The sequence below is a fragment of the Lipomyces chichibuensis genome, assembly GCF_038497645.1.
Source record: "Lipomyces chichibuensis strain CBS 12929 unplaced genomic scaffold V1513scaffold_23, whole genome shotgun sequence".
Lineage (NCBI taxonomy): Eukaryota > Fungi > Ascomycota > Lipomycetes > Lipomycetales > Lipomycetaceae > Lipomyces > Lipomyces chichibuensis.
In genome coordinates, this window is record NW_027117475.1 from 180,497 (window position 1) to 195,472 (window position 14,976).

A 14,976-nucleotide genomic window follows, 5' to 3' on the forward strand; every position below is an offset into this window, starting at 1 on the left:
TATCACATTTGAACCCATAGCATATCATGTTACAGTAGGAATTATGTGCTGCGGCAATGTAGACTTTGTCTGATGTTGGCGTTAACGTTGAAATGATTTCTATGTGAAACGATTTTAGAGTCTTCTACTTGTCCTATTTCCTCTATTCATATATCTAGTCGTCCTACTGCGGTCCTTTCTATTTCTAGCCTTTGTCTGGCACCAGCGAAACCTATCGCGTCTCCGCGTCTCGAAGTACTCGTCCGCGGTCAAATTATAGTGTCTCCTGGATCAAAACTCGACTCTTGATATCCTACATTGCTCGTAGTTCTCGCACTACGCCCATTCAGTATCATACACGGATCACATATTGGCAAGCCTTTTGGCCGCTCGCTCCGTGACCTCCCTGCGTCGTGCGATAAACGACGCGAGTTTCTCCCGCGTCGACGTGACGATTGCCGGAGGTGCTGAACGAGGCGAGCCAGCTTGGTATGGTGGCTCGGGATCATATTCCATCTGCAACTGGATTTCCTGGGACACATCTGCTCCCGCAAGCTCGGCCACCACGGTCAGGGCGAAATCAATGCCCGAGGTCACGCCAGCACCGGTAATACGGTTTCGGTCGCGAACGACACGCTCCGAGACCGGTTCCGCGCCAAGTAGACTGAGTTGGTCGATTGAGGACCAGTGAGACGTTGCACGATAGCCGCTGAGCAGACCGGCGGCACCCAGGACTAGTGATCCGGTGCAAACAGATGTGACGAACTTGCAAGTTGGGGCAATCCTACGGAGGAAATGCAGGGTATCTTCGTCCTCCATCAACTGCACTTGGCCGGGACCTCCAGGGACGCAAATCACGTCCAGGCTCTCGCAATCCTCGAAGGTGCACGTAGGTAGTATGCACATTCCACGATCGGATGGAACAGGTTCTAGCGTCTTCCACAAAAGGACAATCTCTACTTCCGGCATACGACCAAAGACCTCGACTGGACCTGTCAGATCAAGCTGAGTGAGTCTTGGAAAGAGAACGAGCCCAATACGAGTATTTGGTGCGCTCATAGCGATCTCGGACAATTTTCACCACGGAATCATAAGTCGCACGTATCGACGATTATAGATGATGACATTACGAACCTTTTCTATTGATATTTGACTGTTTTGGTGCTGGCTTAAGTTTCACCTTGACATCCCTAACCTTAATTTTTATGTCAACCTGCGGACAACTTCCTTTTTCCGTTGTAATATTGATATATTGTGAAGGTATGTATGAGGCAATACTTCAGAGGTCTATCGGCTTCGGCAAACTGAATCAATATGTCAAGCGCATTTAATTTTCCGATGCCTATATGCCGGTCCGTAGTAATATCGCAAGTATATACTCACTAGTAAAGGCAACTAGCACTGCATAGAAATATCATAGCTAATTTCATATTTATTTCATAATACATTTACCTAAACCGAATGAACTAAACTTCCTATTCGCCAGATACAATATGCTAAGAAAACCATCCGTCCAATGAAAACCCATATTTTACACAAAACTAACCCGGACACCGATATTTTTTTGGTCATTACTTGGTGCGATATGCATAGTACAAGTATATTCCCCTTTCCAATCCCCCGCCGTACTCCTTCCCAGAACAGTCAATCTTCCTACTCGCGCCAGCCCACGCGTCAGAATTCCCCATATCCATACCGAGTACATGTTGGCAGCACAAAGGCGCAGAAGCAGTAGGATAATATGTTGCAGTAGAGTGCGGTGAGACGGTAAACGAACAATTGTGTACACCTTCCAACGCGCTGTGTCCTTTGAAGATCCAGCCGCGCCGCCCCTGGCCTAACACGATGGTATAGCCCGGTATTCGTGCATCAGCCATTTTTGTCAAAACCTGCTGCGCGTCGAATTCCCACGTCTGCACGTCAGAACAAGAACGGAGGAGGCGCATGTCGCCGATTGTCCAGACATTCATGTGTGGGTTGCCGGTTAGGTCGAGGTAGCGCAGTTGGGGCCGCTTGGGCGTGCCGAAGTGCTTGATGATCGTGTCAGGTTCGAGGTCGGCGTAGCCAAGGGAAAGTTCTTCAAGGTCGGAAGGTAGCAACGACAAGTGCGAGTCTTCTACCGGGAGGCCATACAAATTGAGATGATTAAGTGAAGATGGCAGGTTTTCTAGGAGGAAGGTCAGCTGGTCGACCGAAATGTCGGTCCATTGCAAAGATAGCCATTTGCAGTATGTCATCGCGGGGTGGGACGTTATAAACTTGACAATTTCCTTGCCGGTGAGTGATCGGCATTTGGAAAGAGAGAGATGCGTTAGCCGGGCGGTGTGTGGGATCGCTTGTAGCGCTGGGCCTGACACTTGTGTATGGGTCAGGTCTAGCCTTCGTAAATTGTCGAGCTGTGGCAAGAGCTTCTCAAATACACTCGAGGGAAGGGAGACACATTCGTGTAGTGAGACTCTGGTCAAATTCGATAGCGAGATAGTAAACTGGACAGTGGAGAAAGAGTGCGTAAATGTTGAGCCGGATGCACCACAGAAATCGATTGCCTCGAGAAACGGGAGAGCGAACAAGGTGTCGAGCACACTCTTGCCAATTTCGTCCTCGATGGACTCAGAAACAAGAAACTCACGCAGATTAGGAGTCTGGGTGAGTACGTCGGTTATGGTGGTCGCGGTCACCATCTGGATTTCGCGGTTCATGCGACGGGTGCGGCCAAGACCGATCGACGTAAAGTCAGAGACTAGTACTTTTGTCAGTAATTCGCCACCACAACAAGATTAGGATCACGGTAAACAAAGCCAAAAGAAACTTACAATCAAGACATCGCACCACAGGCCCCAATGCCTGATTTTTTTGCAGCTCATATCGAAAAACGTCGAATGCCCGGGGATGACCGATATGGACGTGGGAGTAAAGCGCGTTCAGACCGGCGTCGTGAAATCGGCGGCAGACAGGAAGCACATTCTTCTTGAAGAGCGCCAGACGACGAGTGAGATGAATGCGTATTCCATCGAGGCTGGTGTCATCGCTGTGGACAAGTGTGAGGATATATTCAAGAAGTTCGGCGGGCAGGTCGAGAATGAAGCAGCGTTGTTGGGACGATGAAGTAGTTATATTAAAACCAGAGGACATGCTTAGACAGAAGTATTATTCAGAGTCAGAGGAGGAGGAGGAGGAGGAGGAGGAGGAGTAGTAGTAGTAACGCAGATCTTCAGTAGAAGGAAGAGTATTTATACAGGGGGGGGCCCCAAATTAGTCTTAGGGCTCGGCAGATCATGAGGACGTTGGTTCTTAATACGATGCAGATGAGGTCAACAATTTGACGAATTACTCGTCATAGCTGGATGGATGCATAAATCACGGGACCTGACCCTCAGGGCTCAGGGCGAACGATTCAGCACGGATTTGCTAAAATGGGAGAAGCAATGATGCGCAAGTCGCAAAAAAAGCGGAAGATGACGTCATATCTGTGCGGCAACTTGGGGAAGATTTAGTCATCTCGTGCCCGACGGTGGCTGCCGCGTGGATCCTTCGCTTATTTTAGCTAATTTTTTTAATTGCCCGCTGTCATTCGAACGACAAATTTAAACAGTGACCGATCCAATCAATTTTGCCTTCGTATTCACGATCTCTAATGGTCCGAGTTCCCGGGTAATGTATGTACTGCCCGTTTCAGGAAACACAAAAGCAGAATACGAAAGTCATGCCCGCTCTTAGCACACAATGCTTGTTGATCGCATGACCGGCTCCAAAGTTGTGTCCAGTTTTGTATTGTTCGTTCCGTTTTGTCTCCCAGGGGGGGCTTAATCGCCTTGTTTGCACTTGACGAGGAGAATTTGGCAGGTTGGGCGGCGTAAAGAGACAATTTTTGCCATGACGTAGGTGGCGCCTGCCAGCGAACGCCTTAGTGCTCACTCAACCTAAAGCCGCTTCTATCAGTTGTGAAATTGTAGAGTGCAATAATAATAGTATTCAAGGATAACTTGTAGCATATTGAATTTCATCTTATTTCGATCATCGCTCTTCCGTGCAAGCACGGCATCCGCGCTCATAAAGAATCGATCTCACAAAAGAAATGATGTCGTCCTCCTAATCTGCTTTCCGCCTGAACGAAGGAGTAACAGCCAGAGCTGTGAATAATTTACAGGGGGGTCAGAGGGCAGTCTGGAACCGGCGTAGTCCAAGTTGGCGAGAACCAAGCCAGTTGGTCCTTTACCGGTCCCAGCGATGCTTTGTCGACAAGGCGACAAGAGGGGAGCCAGTGCAGGCTCATAAGGAACAGTGTTAGGTTTTACCTCCGGGATTCTTTGTTTTCCCACTGGGTTTTTGTTTGTTCCCGGAGGATTTCCCTACGCCCTTGTCTAAATGGATGTTCCTTCTTTAGATTCTCGTATAGATTCTCATTAGGAGATCTATACACATGCGAGCACAACTATTCGCCTTTCGGGGAGGGTAGCTCTGCGCCGAGGCTTGTCTCCTTGCCATCTGGTCTTGCCAGGTGGCATGCATGGCGGGACCACCAGATCTCGACATTTTGTTCGTAATATTCAAATAAGGGGTTTGGTGGCCGTCTAAAGGTGTCGTCTGATATCTAATAAGCTCGTTTTTATTATTAACGATATAGTGGCCCATTAACCAAACAATACTTCTTAAAGTACAAATCCATCGCCGCACCAGCAACGGCTCAGGACGGCTTCCCGTTCTATGGCATATCGACGAGAATATAAAAAATCTTACAAAGCCGTCTTGGTGTCTGTGGCCTACACTAGCAAGGCATGCGAAAGATGTGGCAGTCTTCAACGACGTTGTGAGTAGTAAAAAGAACCTTGTCAAATGCAATGGCTATGTAAATGGTGCGAGAAGTATCCTTGTTGAACAGACGGAAACCAGTCAGTAGAGAAGAATTTACACAGCAATGAGCGTCCACAAGATACCCCAATGCGGTGGACCTGCACTGCAAGATATTACAAGATGCGCGAGGCTCGTTTCCTTATCGGTTCGCCGGACTTACATGACCCGACGAGCGGAAGAACGACGACGAGAATGAAACGGCTTCCACAGTGTTGTTCTCCCCCCTCTAGGTGGCAAAGAACGTATGAGTGACTTTGATAAGCATGCGAAGTTGCATGTAGCCGCTACGCACGGTGACGACAGTGTGAGAACGCAATTGCACAGAGCTGCGCCGATTACACCTTAACTACATAAATACATAAATTGTACTGTGGCTGAGTCAAGCCATGATGTGAAGAATCGCATGGAATCGGCTATTTTCCCCGCATCGGCTGAAGGTAGTTTTGCCACCACCAAAGTTTGTAAAGCTTAAACCCATATCTGGTATTACGTGCTACAGTTATGCTATAAATTTCAAGACTAATGCCGTATCGGTAGGGTTGCGGCGTGGAATGCGCCGCGGTGACAACACAGCACCAACACCAATTATAAATATGCCCGGCTGTCCGCCACCATCCTCTCCATCACATACCATTACTTACCTTCCACTCTCGCCATCAGATATTCTATCAATTCACTTCCATTCAACGTTTTTTATATCTCTGCTTTGATTGAACCACATTAAAATGCAGATTTTTGTTAAGACTCTCACCGGAAAGACCATCACTCTTGAGGTAGGTTGCTGCACGCCACCGTCCGAATTATATGCGGTGTATCACTGGAATGGACGAACACTGACAATATTGCATATAGGTCGAATCCTCTGACACAATTGATAATGTCAAAAGCAAAATCCAAGATAAGGAGGGTATTCCCCCTGACCAGCAGAGATTGATTTTTGCTGGCAAGCAACTCGAGGATGGTCGAACCCTTTCCGACTATAACATCCAGAAGGAGTCTACTCTGCACCTAGTCCTTCGTCTCCGTGGCGGTATGCAGATCTTTGTTAAGACTTTGACTGGCAAGACCATTACTCTTGAGGTCGAGTCTTCCGATACTATCGACAATGTCAAGAGCAAGATCCAAGATAAGGAGGGTATTCCTCCAGACCAGCAGCGACTGATTTTTGCTGGTAAGCAGCTTGAAGATGGCCGTACCCTCTCCGACTACAACATTCAGAAGGAGTCTACTCTCCACCTTGTCCTCCGTCTCCGTGGTGGCATGCAGATCTTTGTCAAGACCTTGACGGGCAAGACCATCACTTTAGAAGTTGAGTCTTCGGATACTATTGACAACGTCAAGAGCAAGATTCAGGACAAGGAGGGTATTCCCCCAGACCAGCAGCGATTGATTTTCGCTGGCAAGCAGCTCGAGGATGGTCGTACTCTCTCTGATTACAACATCCAGAAGGAGTCTACTCTTCACCTTGTCCTTCGTCTCCGTGGCGGTATGCAGATCTTTGTTAAGACTTTGACTGGCAAGACCATCACCCTCGAGGTTGAATCGTCCGATACTATCGACAATGTCAAGAGCAAGATTCAGGATAAGGAGGGTATTCCTCCAGACCAGCAGCGATTGATTTTTGCTGGAAAGCAACTTGAGGACGGTCGAACTCTGTCAGACTACAACATCCAGAAGGAGTCGACTCTTCACCTGGTTCTGCGTCTCCGAGGCGGTATGCAAATCTTTGTCAAGACTTTGACTGGCAAGACCATTACACTTGAGGTCGAGTCCTCTGACACTATTGACAATGTGAAGAGCAAGATTCAGGATAAGGAGGGTATTCCACCAGATCAACAGCGATTGATCTTTGCTGGCAAGCAGCTTGAGGATGGTCGTACTTTGTCGGATTATAATATTCAGAAGGAGTCTACTCTACACCTCGTTCTCCGTCTGCGTGGCGGTTCGATGTAAGATAATAACTGTTGTATTGATCACCATGTAATGTATTGAATCCAGTAGACAATTACTATCTGTAGTCATGTTAATCAGTGCGTTTATTCGGTGATCTGAAATATTCACTCGGAAGCACTTCTGACTCGAAGAGAGAAGATGGCCTCAACCGACGTCCATAACTCCCAAGCGAAAGTGTAGTTAGGAAATGAGATATAGTATTACCAAAATGGAACTATTGAAACAAAAATTCTCAAGAGATAACATAAATCCAGCACGAGAATACTGCATCATATGCGTTCGTACTTTAAAAACTATTGCCTCTATGAGCAGGCGATTTAGATTTACAATATAAAATACAAATATAAAATAAAATTTGGAATCATGCAACTATATTGCGTAAACCATCAGCCCGCCAGTCGTGGCATTTCATTGCTTTCGACGATCATAGTAATTCCAGTTATCGGCTATGAGTCTGTCGGTAAATTGGCTGGGCCAAATTCGGTGAGCAAACGCGGGCGATTGGGCAGAATCTGAGCGACGCCTTGAGCCGCTGACTCCGTCATCGTTACTTCATCGACTTTATTATCACTCCGGCTCCCCCGGCTATTCAATCACTCTTGACTTCTTATATTATTGTGCTCCTGCGATCCGTCTGCAATTCTCCCCGCACGCGATTCACCTGATCTGTTTAATTGCTCGTTGAAAACAGGAAACTATGGCGATGTCTTTGCTTCGTACTTCGGCTGCTCGTCGCGCGATGATGTCAACTCGCTCTTCTCCCGCTGTGTTTGCCCGCGGAAAGGCGACGCTGCCTGATCTTGACTACGATTTTGGTGCGTTGGAGCCGTACATCTCAGGCCAGATCATGGAGGTCAGTTTTGTTTTTTAATTGTATCCAAACCTATAAGCGTCCAAGTTGGTGCCGTGTGTCTTAAAAATCTTGTCCTTTACTTTTAGTAACTAAAGTCACGAACAGCTGCACTACACCAAGCACCACCAAACTTATGTCAATGGTTACAACGCCGCCATCGAAAAGTTCGATTCCACGTCCGACATCAAGTCGCAAATCGAACTTCAGTCGCTCATCAACTTCCACGGCGGCGGTCACATCAACCATTCGCTTTTCTGGAAGAATTTGGCACCCAGGAGCGCTGGAGGTGGCGAATTGCTTGGAACCAAGAGCCCGCTTTCGAAGGCTATAGAGGCCAAGTATGGGAGTTATGATAAGTTGATTGGTTCTGTCAATGCTCAGGTACGAGAATTTCGTCATGGTGGTTTAAAAGGAGAATGAGCTGCCTAAGCTAATCGGGATATTATAGTTGGCAGCGATTCAGGGATCCGGATGGACTTGGCTTGTAAAGGACAGCACCTCCGGCGATCTCGAGATCATCAATAGGGCGAACCAGGACCCCGTCACCGCGCCTTACATCCCGCTCATCGGCATTGACGCCTGGGAACACGCTTACTATTTGCAGTACAAGAACGTCAAGGTTGATTACTTCAAGGCCATTTGGAACGTTGTTAACTGGAAGGAGGCTGAGAAGAGATTCCTTGCCTAACTTATGACTGCAAGATAGGCGACTGAGACAGTCAGAGCATTTGCGTATAACTTGTGTGTATATCGTATATATTATCTGGTTACAAAATAAACGCGGTGGTCCCGCAGTTTGAATTTCCTTACAGAGTGTTTGGACGCGAACGAAAGCAGGTGGCGTTGCGTGCAAATGGCACCTCCATCTACAACTATACCAGACATGGCTGAAAAACAGGCGGTGTGTGAAGTCCTCTATCTCGATCGAGATCAATATCCTAACCGAGACTGAAACCAACCAGAGACCCATATCCGGTGGAGACCCACTTTACACAGGTACTTGCCCGACCATAACTCGGCTTCATGAGCGCACGCATGGCTCAATTGCAAAATCGCACATGTAAACCACCCAGCCGTATTGTTCTAATGCTCATATATGAATTATGGACCTGGTAAGTCACGTGATATCCAGCTTGTCACTGTCTGAATTGCCCTAAGAGAAGACAAACCCAGAAATATAATAAAAATATAGGATAGCTATCAATGCCTTCGACTAACTGATGGGAGTAATACACCTCATAGTCAAGTGATACATGTGTTGCAGAAGCAGAACGTAATGTGATGGCAGTTGGTGATTGGCGATGCAGGCTTCCGAAGAACATTCACAGTATGTGATCCTTACTAGGTTGGCCTAGCGAGGCGCTACATTCCCCTTAATGCCTAGAAGGCTAGTAACATGCGAACCAGCGAGAGATGGTCAATGCAGATATGACAAGACCAGTTGGAAAGTTGATAATTGGAACGAGAGTGTTCACTGTGTGCTGACATCACTTACATAAATCTGGTTGTAGGCGATTTTGTTTCAAAGAGCTTGGAGGGATGTAGATATTGTCTTTTGTCCGGATTATGACTGTATACTTGTGATATTTGTATAAAATTCAATACAGCAGCCAAAGTTGACATGCATACCTCACCGTCGGTCAATGATTCAAGGCCGGAACCCTTTCCGCGGCTGAGCTAACCTGATGATATTATTCCCAACTGATATCAGCCATTCATTCACAGGCTCGGGGCATCGGTTTACATCTGTATTTCGTTACTCGAATTTAATCGTTCACGTAACTGTGGCAGCAGGTCACCTTTCTGACATTTTTTGCGACCCGCGGATAGAGAGAACTGTACAGGTAGTCTGTCGCCGTTCAACTGCGGGCGACGTCATCTCCTCAATATCATTGCGATCAGATTTCGCGACCACGAATTCTTGAATACGCAAGAACGGCGATTATAACCAAGGATGTTTGCAGCTACGCCGCCTGGTTTTAAAAATGCGCCAATATCGAAGTTATTCATTACAATCACTGTTAGTGCGTCGATTATCTCATCGATTGCGGGCATCAAGCATTACTTCTTTCTACAACTGGTTCCGCATATATGGGGCTGGGGTAAGTAGTACATATATCTTATAGACACGCGAACTGCATTTAACGACTCAGGACAATGGTGGCGGTTAATTGTGTGGGAATTCGTTTACCTGAATGAATCGGAGGTTCTGTTCGCATCGCTGTTGGTATACAACTTACGAGTTATCGAGCGGATGCTCGGAAGTCGAAAGTATGCGGTATGTACTGTTTCGTACTAATTACTGTTAAATTAAACTAACTTGATTATTAGTCAATGCTGATACTATCTTATGCCTTCACATTCCTGCTGGCGCCAGGCATTCTCATTCTGCTCAAAATCGTCCCCTCATATACAGCAAACTACCTACCCCCCGGTCCAACGCCAATAATATTTGCTGCGTTGGCACTTTATCACGACATGATCCCATCTGTCTACAAGTTCCGCATCTCCTCCGCCCCGCCATCCACAGAATCTGCAGACTCGCAGTCATCATCATCATCATCATCATCATCGGAGCCATCCTCATCGACATCGCACACAATCACTTTGTCAGATAAAATATTCGTGTATATCCTCTCCGTGCAAGTTGCTCTGGCGCAAATGCCGGGAAGTCTCATCTGCGCGTTCACAGGTTGGCTTGTCGGCGTGCTCTGGACACGCGAAGTCCTCCCCGGAAGGAACTGGCGCATTCCAGAATGGTGGTGGGAACGCACTCGCACTGAAGGCATGGCGAGTCTCGCGGCATTCGGCACCGGACAGGTTACCGGCATGGCAGGAGCGAATACAGAAATTGCGGGTGCAGCCACCGCCGGTGGTGGTGCCGGTGGTGCCGGTGGTGCCGGTGGTGCTGGTGGTGCTGGTGAAGGCGGTCAAACAGCACCGACGAATACTGCGGCGCCACAGGGCCGGGGATTTGGCAGTCAGATATTAGATACATTTAGAGGCAACTTTTAGCTATCTTTTTCTTGGTTTAAGGGTAGTATTTTGGTGTGAAACTTTGGCAATGGACTGGTGATGACGCGGATCTTTGGGCATAACTAAAATGTGGGAATTTTGATTGCTATGTACTATAATTCATGTTTAACTGCCACGTTAGCGTCATTTACGTTTTTGTACGCATTTTGCGAGTATTTAATATTTCCGGCATTTGGATTACGAATATTTCTCATATATTTTCTCAGCGATTACTGCACGCGAAGACGAGAATGGATGCCCTGGATCGAACCAGAGAGAATTGCGACAATCAAATCGACGCGATAAATGTTGAATATTTTTGTATAGCAGGAATCCATGAAATGCTTATTAGACAACCGAAATATGCAACAATAACGCCGTAGCAATAGCCAACCTGCACGCCAACGATGCCATGCCATAAACTCTACATTCATTTCTTCATACTTGTCCATTTCTTCAAATCTTTAGACGCTTCTTGCGCTGCCTTGAATACTATATCTCAACTTGTCAGCGTGGCCAATACCAAGTCAAGACCTTCGCTCACGTTTAATCTCCGTGTCATCCAACGTTCCCAAAAATTCAGATCTATCAGTCATCAACGCACTTCGCGTGTTATGGGCATGATCATTCACTATCGCCGCACGAGCTTTAAACGTCTACAAACCATTAGCACATCAATTGATTTGCCTCAGACAAAACCATAATTCGGGCCACATACGTCCATAATTGTATCCAATAAGGCGTCATCGCCTGTCATGGCAAGCCACCGTTCAGCAAATTTATAAAACTGCATACTCTGTCCGCGCAAATCAACGTTCGCCGGATCTGCGCTAAGTGCATTGAGAACTTTATTACTGAACGGCGCTGGTGTTGATACAGTGATAAACCCTGTTGGTAATTCGTCTGATATGCCACTGGATTTATTCCCCATGTTAGTATTAAATTAGGCGATGACATGCATCGACTTGGACGCACCCGATTGCTAGGATTTCGGCCATCCACAGTGGCAGTTCAATTCGTGCGCCTTCCTTGATCTATAGATAGACTGGTTAAATCCCTAGCTTCAACGAGTTAATATAAAATGTGTACATCTGTATTCGTATTACGTCCGTGTTCTAGGTAACCCATTCCCGGCACAGTTAGTTGGAATACAGCGGGAATTTTCTATTGGCTCCTATTAGCTTCATTCGTTAAACGAACAACGCGGACTTACTTGTCCGTCAGAAAGAATGTCGTCAATGTCGTAGTAATTATTCATTCTAGTAACATGACGATGTAACTAAGTCTGTATGTGGAGTGCCTTTAGCCCTTGATTGTTTAATGTTTGTCCATTGGGTTGACGCGTAGTTGACGTGTATTTTAGTTGGAAGAAAGCACCGCCACTATACTCACCGCCACTTGCGCCACGCTCATCGCGTTCTCGATGGCGTCGATATAGCTAGTTATACCAACATAATTTTTACCCGAAATACGGCAACAACAGCAGACCAGACGGACGACAATACGCAATGTCATCCTCATCAGACTCAGACTCAGATCCTGAGATTACAAGTTTCCGAAGGGGCTTAGGCAGCTTTCAACACGCCAAGCTAGCCGACGAAGATGATGACGACTACGAAGAGAACCAGAGCGGTATTTTCTCAAAATCCATGCGTTACCGCGGGATGAGCTTTGCGGCCAGTGCAAGCACTCCGACAAACCCACTAGAAGAGTCTACAAAGACAGGCATCTCTGGATCCCCGTCGCCGGCACCTGACAGTACGACTAATAGTAGAGCGGGATCAGAGCAGCCTGGACCAGCGCCACGTCAGTCGTTTCTTTCCGCACGACAGCGTGGTGGGAAGTCTAGCAGTGGAATGACTGGGTCGTATGGCAAAGGTGCATCCATGTTTGCGAAGATGGGATATGTTGAGGGACGAGGTCTCGGTGCGGATGGTCGTGGCATGTTGAATCCCATTGAACAAAAGATCAGAGCAGGACGATTGGGCCTCGGCGGAATGAAGGAAAAGACGAAGCAAGCTATTGATGAAGCCAGACGACGCGGAGAGAATGTTGAGAGTAGCGAGGAGGAAGAGAAGGTGGTCGGTGCTTCGGGGGCGAAGTCACGACGAAAGCAGGAGCCGGTGAGACGGAAACCGAAGGTCACCTACCGAACTGTTGAAGAAATCGAGGCGTCTGGTTTACCAGTGCCTCAATTATGGAAGAACGTCATTGATATGACGGGCTCGGAAGCCAAAGTGTTGCCTGATATGTCAGATTTTAAGGGAATCGAAATGCCCTCTACTGAGGAAGCTGAGAACGCCAGATTAGCAGAACTAGCTCGACGCGATCTTGAGATGTACGCGGACGAGTGGCAGTCTCTACAAGCCCGGAGAAAGTGGATTGCAATGGAAGAGCGTCGGATCACAACAGATGTTGATAACGAGAATGAGAAGATTGATCGACTAGTAAGGATTGTCGAAATCGCCAAAAAGCTCCAGGCTATGGCACAAGAAAGTTCAACTGCTGGGAAAGTTCCTCTGGCTAGACTTGAGGAAGTCGGCGTGCAACTTGAAATACTTCAGTTTCAGTATCCAGACGAGGTAGAAAAGTTCAGGCTTGATGATATAGCTGTCGCAGCTCTCAGTCCAATATTACGCCAATTAATCGCTTCTTGGGACCCTCTCATCGACCATACATATCTCAAAGAGCATTTTATTAGATGGCAGACAATCCTCAGAATTCATGGACGAGAGAGCACGTCAAACCGCACAGACAATGTGGCATCCGCGGACGACATATACCTTCACCGCAAACGTCACATGGCAGCCAAAAACAAGGCGATACTTTTTGAAAGTATGATGGCTGAAATCTGGCTGCCGCAAGTCAGGCGTGCTATGCAGAGTGAATGGGACGTGCATGAGCCATCCTCACTGGTGTTACTGTTTGAGGAATGGCAGAGTCTTCTCCCGCCATTTATACAATCGCAGCTTCTCGAGCAAATAGTGCTACCACGACTTCATTCCGCCGTAACAGATTGGAATCCACGGAAACGACACGTATCGTCACAGCCACACCAGTGGATATTTCCGTGGATGCCATTACTACGTGATCACTTGAAGACTGTCGTAGGCGACGTTCGGCATAAATTTAGTTCAGTCATGCGCGATTGGGACGTTTCCAAGGGTGTTATCGATGGCCTGGACGCATGGAGCGAAGTATTTGGCAAAGACTTGGAGTCAATGGTCATGCGACACATCTATCCTAAATTAGTCGGCCTACTACGTGCAGACTTCCAAGTCAATCCTGCGGATCAGCAACTAGACACACTAACAGCTGCCTTCAAATGGCGTCGATATTTCAAGTCGAGCAAGTTCAGCACGTTATTGGAAGCAGAATTTTTCCCGAAATGGTGGGATGTTCTGTTTCTATGGCTGACATCAGAGCAACCTGACTTTGCGGAGGTGAATGAGTGGTATAAATTTTGGCAAGATCAATTTCCGCGAGATGTGCGGGATTCGCCCGGGATTCGATCGGCCTTTGCGAAAGGTCTTAACTTGATAAATCAAGCCGCATATCTCGGTCCTCAAGCAGCTGCAGAACTCAAACCAATCGTTGAACCTGCAGTTAAGAAGCCGCGCAGATCGAAGGAACGAAGAAACGATTCACTCCCACGCGAGTCGAAATCTGTACCTCAGGCTGAACCTGCGCAGCAAGAGGCCATCGCTGACAGCACGTTTAAAGACGTCGTGGAGGATTATTGCATGGAAAACAATCTCCTGTTCATACCATTGCGACAGGCACACGAGACATTGGGACATCCGCTCTATCGGATTACAGCATCCGCTAGTGGGCGAGGTGGATTTTTGTGTTACTTCGATAGCGAGATTTTGTGGGCAAAGATGCGGGGAGCTGGTCCGGATCAACTGGAGTGGGAGCCGCTCGATTTTAGCGAAATTGAGGAATGGGCTCAACTGAAATAGGTATCATTGTATTATATGGTGTTTTTAGGGCTATTATTGCATTTTATACATGGAGTTCTGACATGAAACATTTGAATATTAATTGGCATTGTACTGTATAATAATAATGGAAACAGTCGTAAGAGTTGTCATAGAGCTCGAATTAGCGGGAGATTATGAACCTTGCGTAGCGTTAAGTCTTTATCATTTCTTGACTTGTTTCTTGACGTACGGTACCGCAGATTAATACTTTTCCATTGCACTTTACTTATTGGAAACAAACGGCTCTATCTATAGTAGTCCATCAGTCGGCTATAAGTGCTGTTGTGCGAGTAACTTCTTGCCAAATGATGTGTATATACTGTGAGGTAGTTCCTAAATCCG

At 47.0% G+C, this 14,976-nt stretch overlaps 7 protein-coding genes across 7 annotated transcripts; 4 read left to right on the forward strand and 3 right to left on the reverse strand.

Annotated features, from left to right (window-relative positions):
• Positions 1-342: 342 nt before the first annotated feature.
• V1513DRAFT_426107 (class I glutamine amidotransferase-like protein) lies at positions 343-1,038 on the reverse strand (the record flags this gene model as incomplete). The annotated part of the gene is made up of 1 exon (XM_066896153.1): positions 343-1,038. The coding sequence occupies one exon, from the start codon at positions 1,036-1,038 to the stop codon at positions 343-345; it is 696 nt and encodes a 231-aa protein (XP_066752766.1).
• A 354-nt stretch (positions 1,039-1,392) lies between these two features.
• Positions 1,393-3,228, reverse strand: V1513DRAFT_447559 (uncharacterized protein). The gene is made up of 2 exons (XM_066898415.1): positions 2,793-3,228; positions 1,393-2,719 (listed from the first exon to the last, which is right to left on the reverse strand). Exons 1-2 carry the CDS (start codon positions 3,109-3,111, stop codon positions 1,551-1,553), a joined length of 1,488 nt encoding a protein of 495 aa, XP_066752767.1. The 5' UTR covers positions 3,112-3,228; the 3' UTR covers positions 1,393-1,550.
• A 2,327-nt stretch (positions 3,229-5,555) lies between these two features.
• V1513DRAFT_381383 (uncharacterized protein) lies at positions 5,556-6,783 on the forward strand (the record flags this gene model as incomplete). The annotated part of the gene is made up of 2 exons (XM_066895068.1): positions 5,556-5,603; positions 5,683-6,783. 2 exons carry the CDS (start codon positions 5,556-5,558, stop codon positions 6,781-6,783), a joined length of 1,149 nt encoding a protein of 382 aa, XP_066752768.1.
• Positions 6,784-7,167: 384 nt separating this feature from the next.
• V1513DRAFT_447569 (Manganese/iron superoxide dismutase) lies at positions 7,168-8,445 on the forward strand. Its single transcript, XM_066898416.1, has 3 exons — positions 7,168-7,636; positions 7,742-8,017; positions 8,085-8,445. The coding sequence occupies exons 1-3, from the start codon at positions 7,481-7,483 to the stop codon at positions 8,322-8,324; spliced, it is 672 nt and encodes a 223-aa protein (XP_066752769.1). The 5' UTR covers positions 7,168-7,480; the 3' UTR covers positions 8,325-8,445.
• A 1,145-nt stretch (positions 8,446-9,590) lies between these two features.
• Positions 9,591-10,651, forward strand: V1513DRAFT_432371 (uncharacterized protein; the record flags this gene model as incomplete). Its single annotated transcript, XM_066896400.1, has 3 exons — positions 9,591-9,738; positions 9,763-9,914; positions 9,968-10,651. The coding sequence occupies 3 exons, from the start codon at positions 9,591-9,593 to the stop codon at positions 10,649-10,651; spliced, it is 984 nt and encodes a 327-aa protein (XP_066752770.1).
• Positions 10,652-10,843: 192 nt separating this feature from the next.
• Positions 10,844-11,992, reverse strand: V1513DRAFT_447578 (uncharacterized protein). Its single transcript, XM_066898417.1, has 6 exons — positions 11,865-11,992; positions 11,741-11,815; positions 11,627-11,685; positions 11,370-11,565; positions 11,196-11,307; positions 10,844-11,143 (listed from the first exon to the last, which is right to left on the reverse strand). The coding sequence occupies exons 1-6, from the start codon at positions 11,907-11,909 to the stop codon at positions 11,082-11,084; spliced, it is 549 nt and encodes a 182-aa protein (XP_066752771.1). The 5' UTR covers positions 11,910-11,992; the 3' UTR covers positions 10,844-11,081.
• Positions 11,993-12,099: 107 nt separating this feature from the next.
• V1513DRAFT_447583 (GC-rich sequence DNA-binding factor-like protein-domain-containing protein) lies at positions 12,100-14,763 on the forward strand. Its single transcript, XM_066898418.1, has one exon. The coding sequence runs from the start codon at positions 12,160-12,162 to the stop codon at positions 14,611-14,613; it is 2,454 nt and encodes an 817-aa protein (XP_066752772.1). The 5' UTR covers positions 12,100-12,159; the 3' UTR covers positions 14,614-14,763.
• Positions 14,764-14,976: the final 213 nt, after the last annotated feature.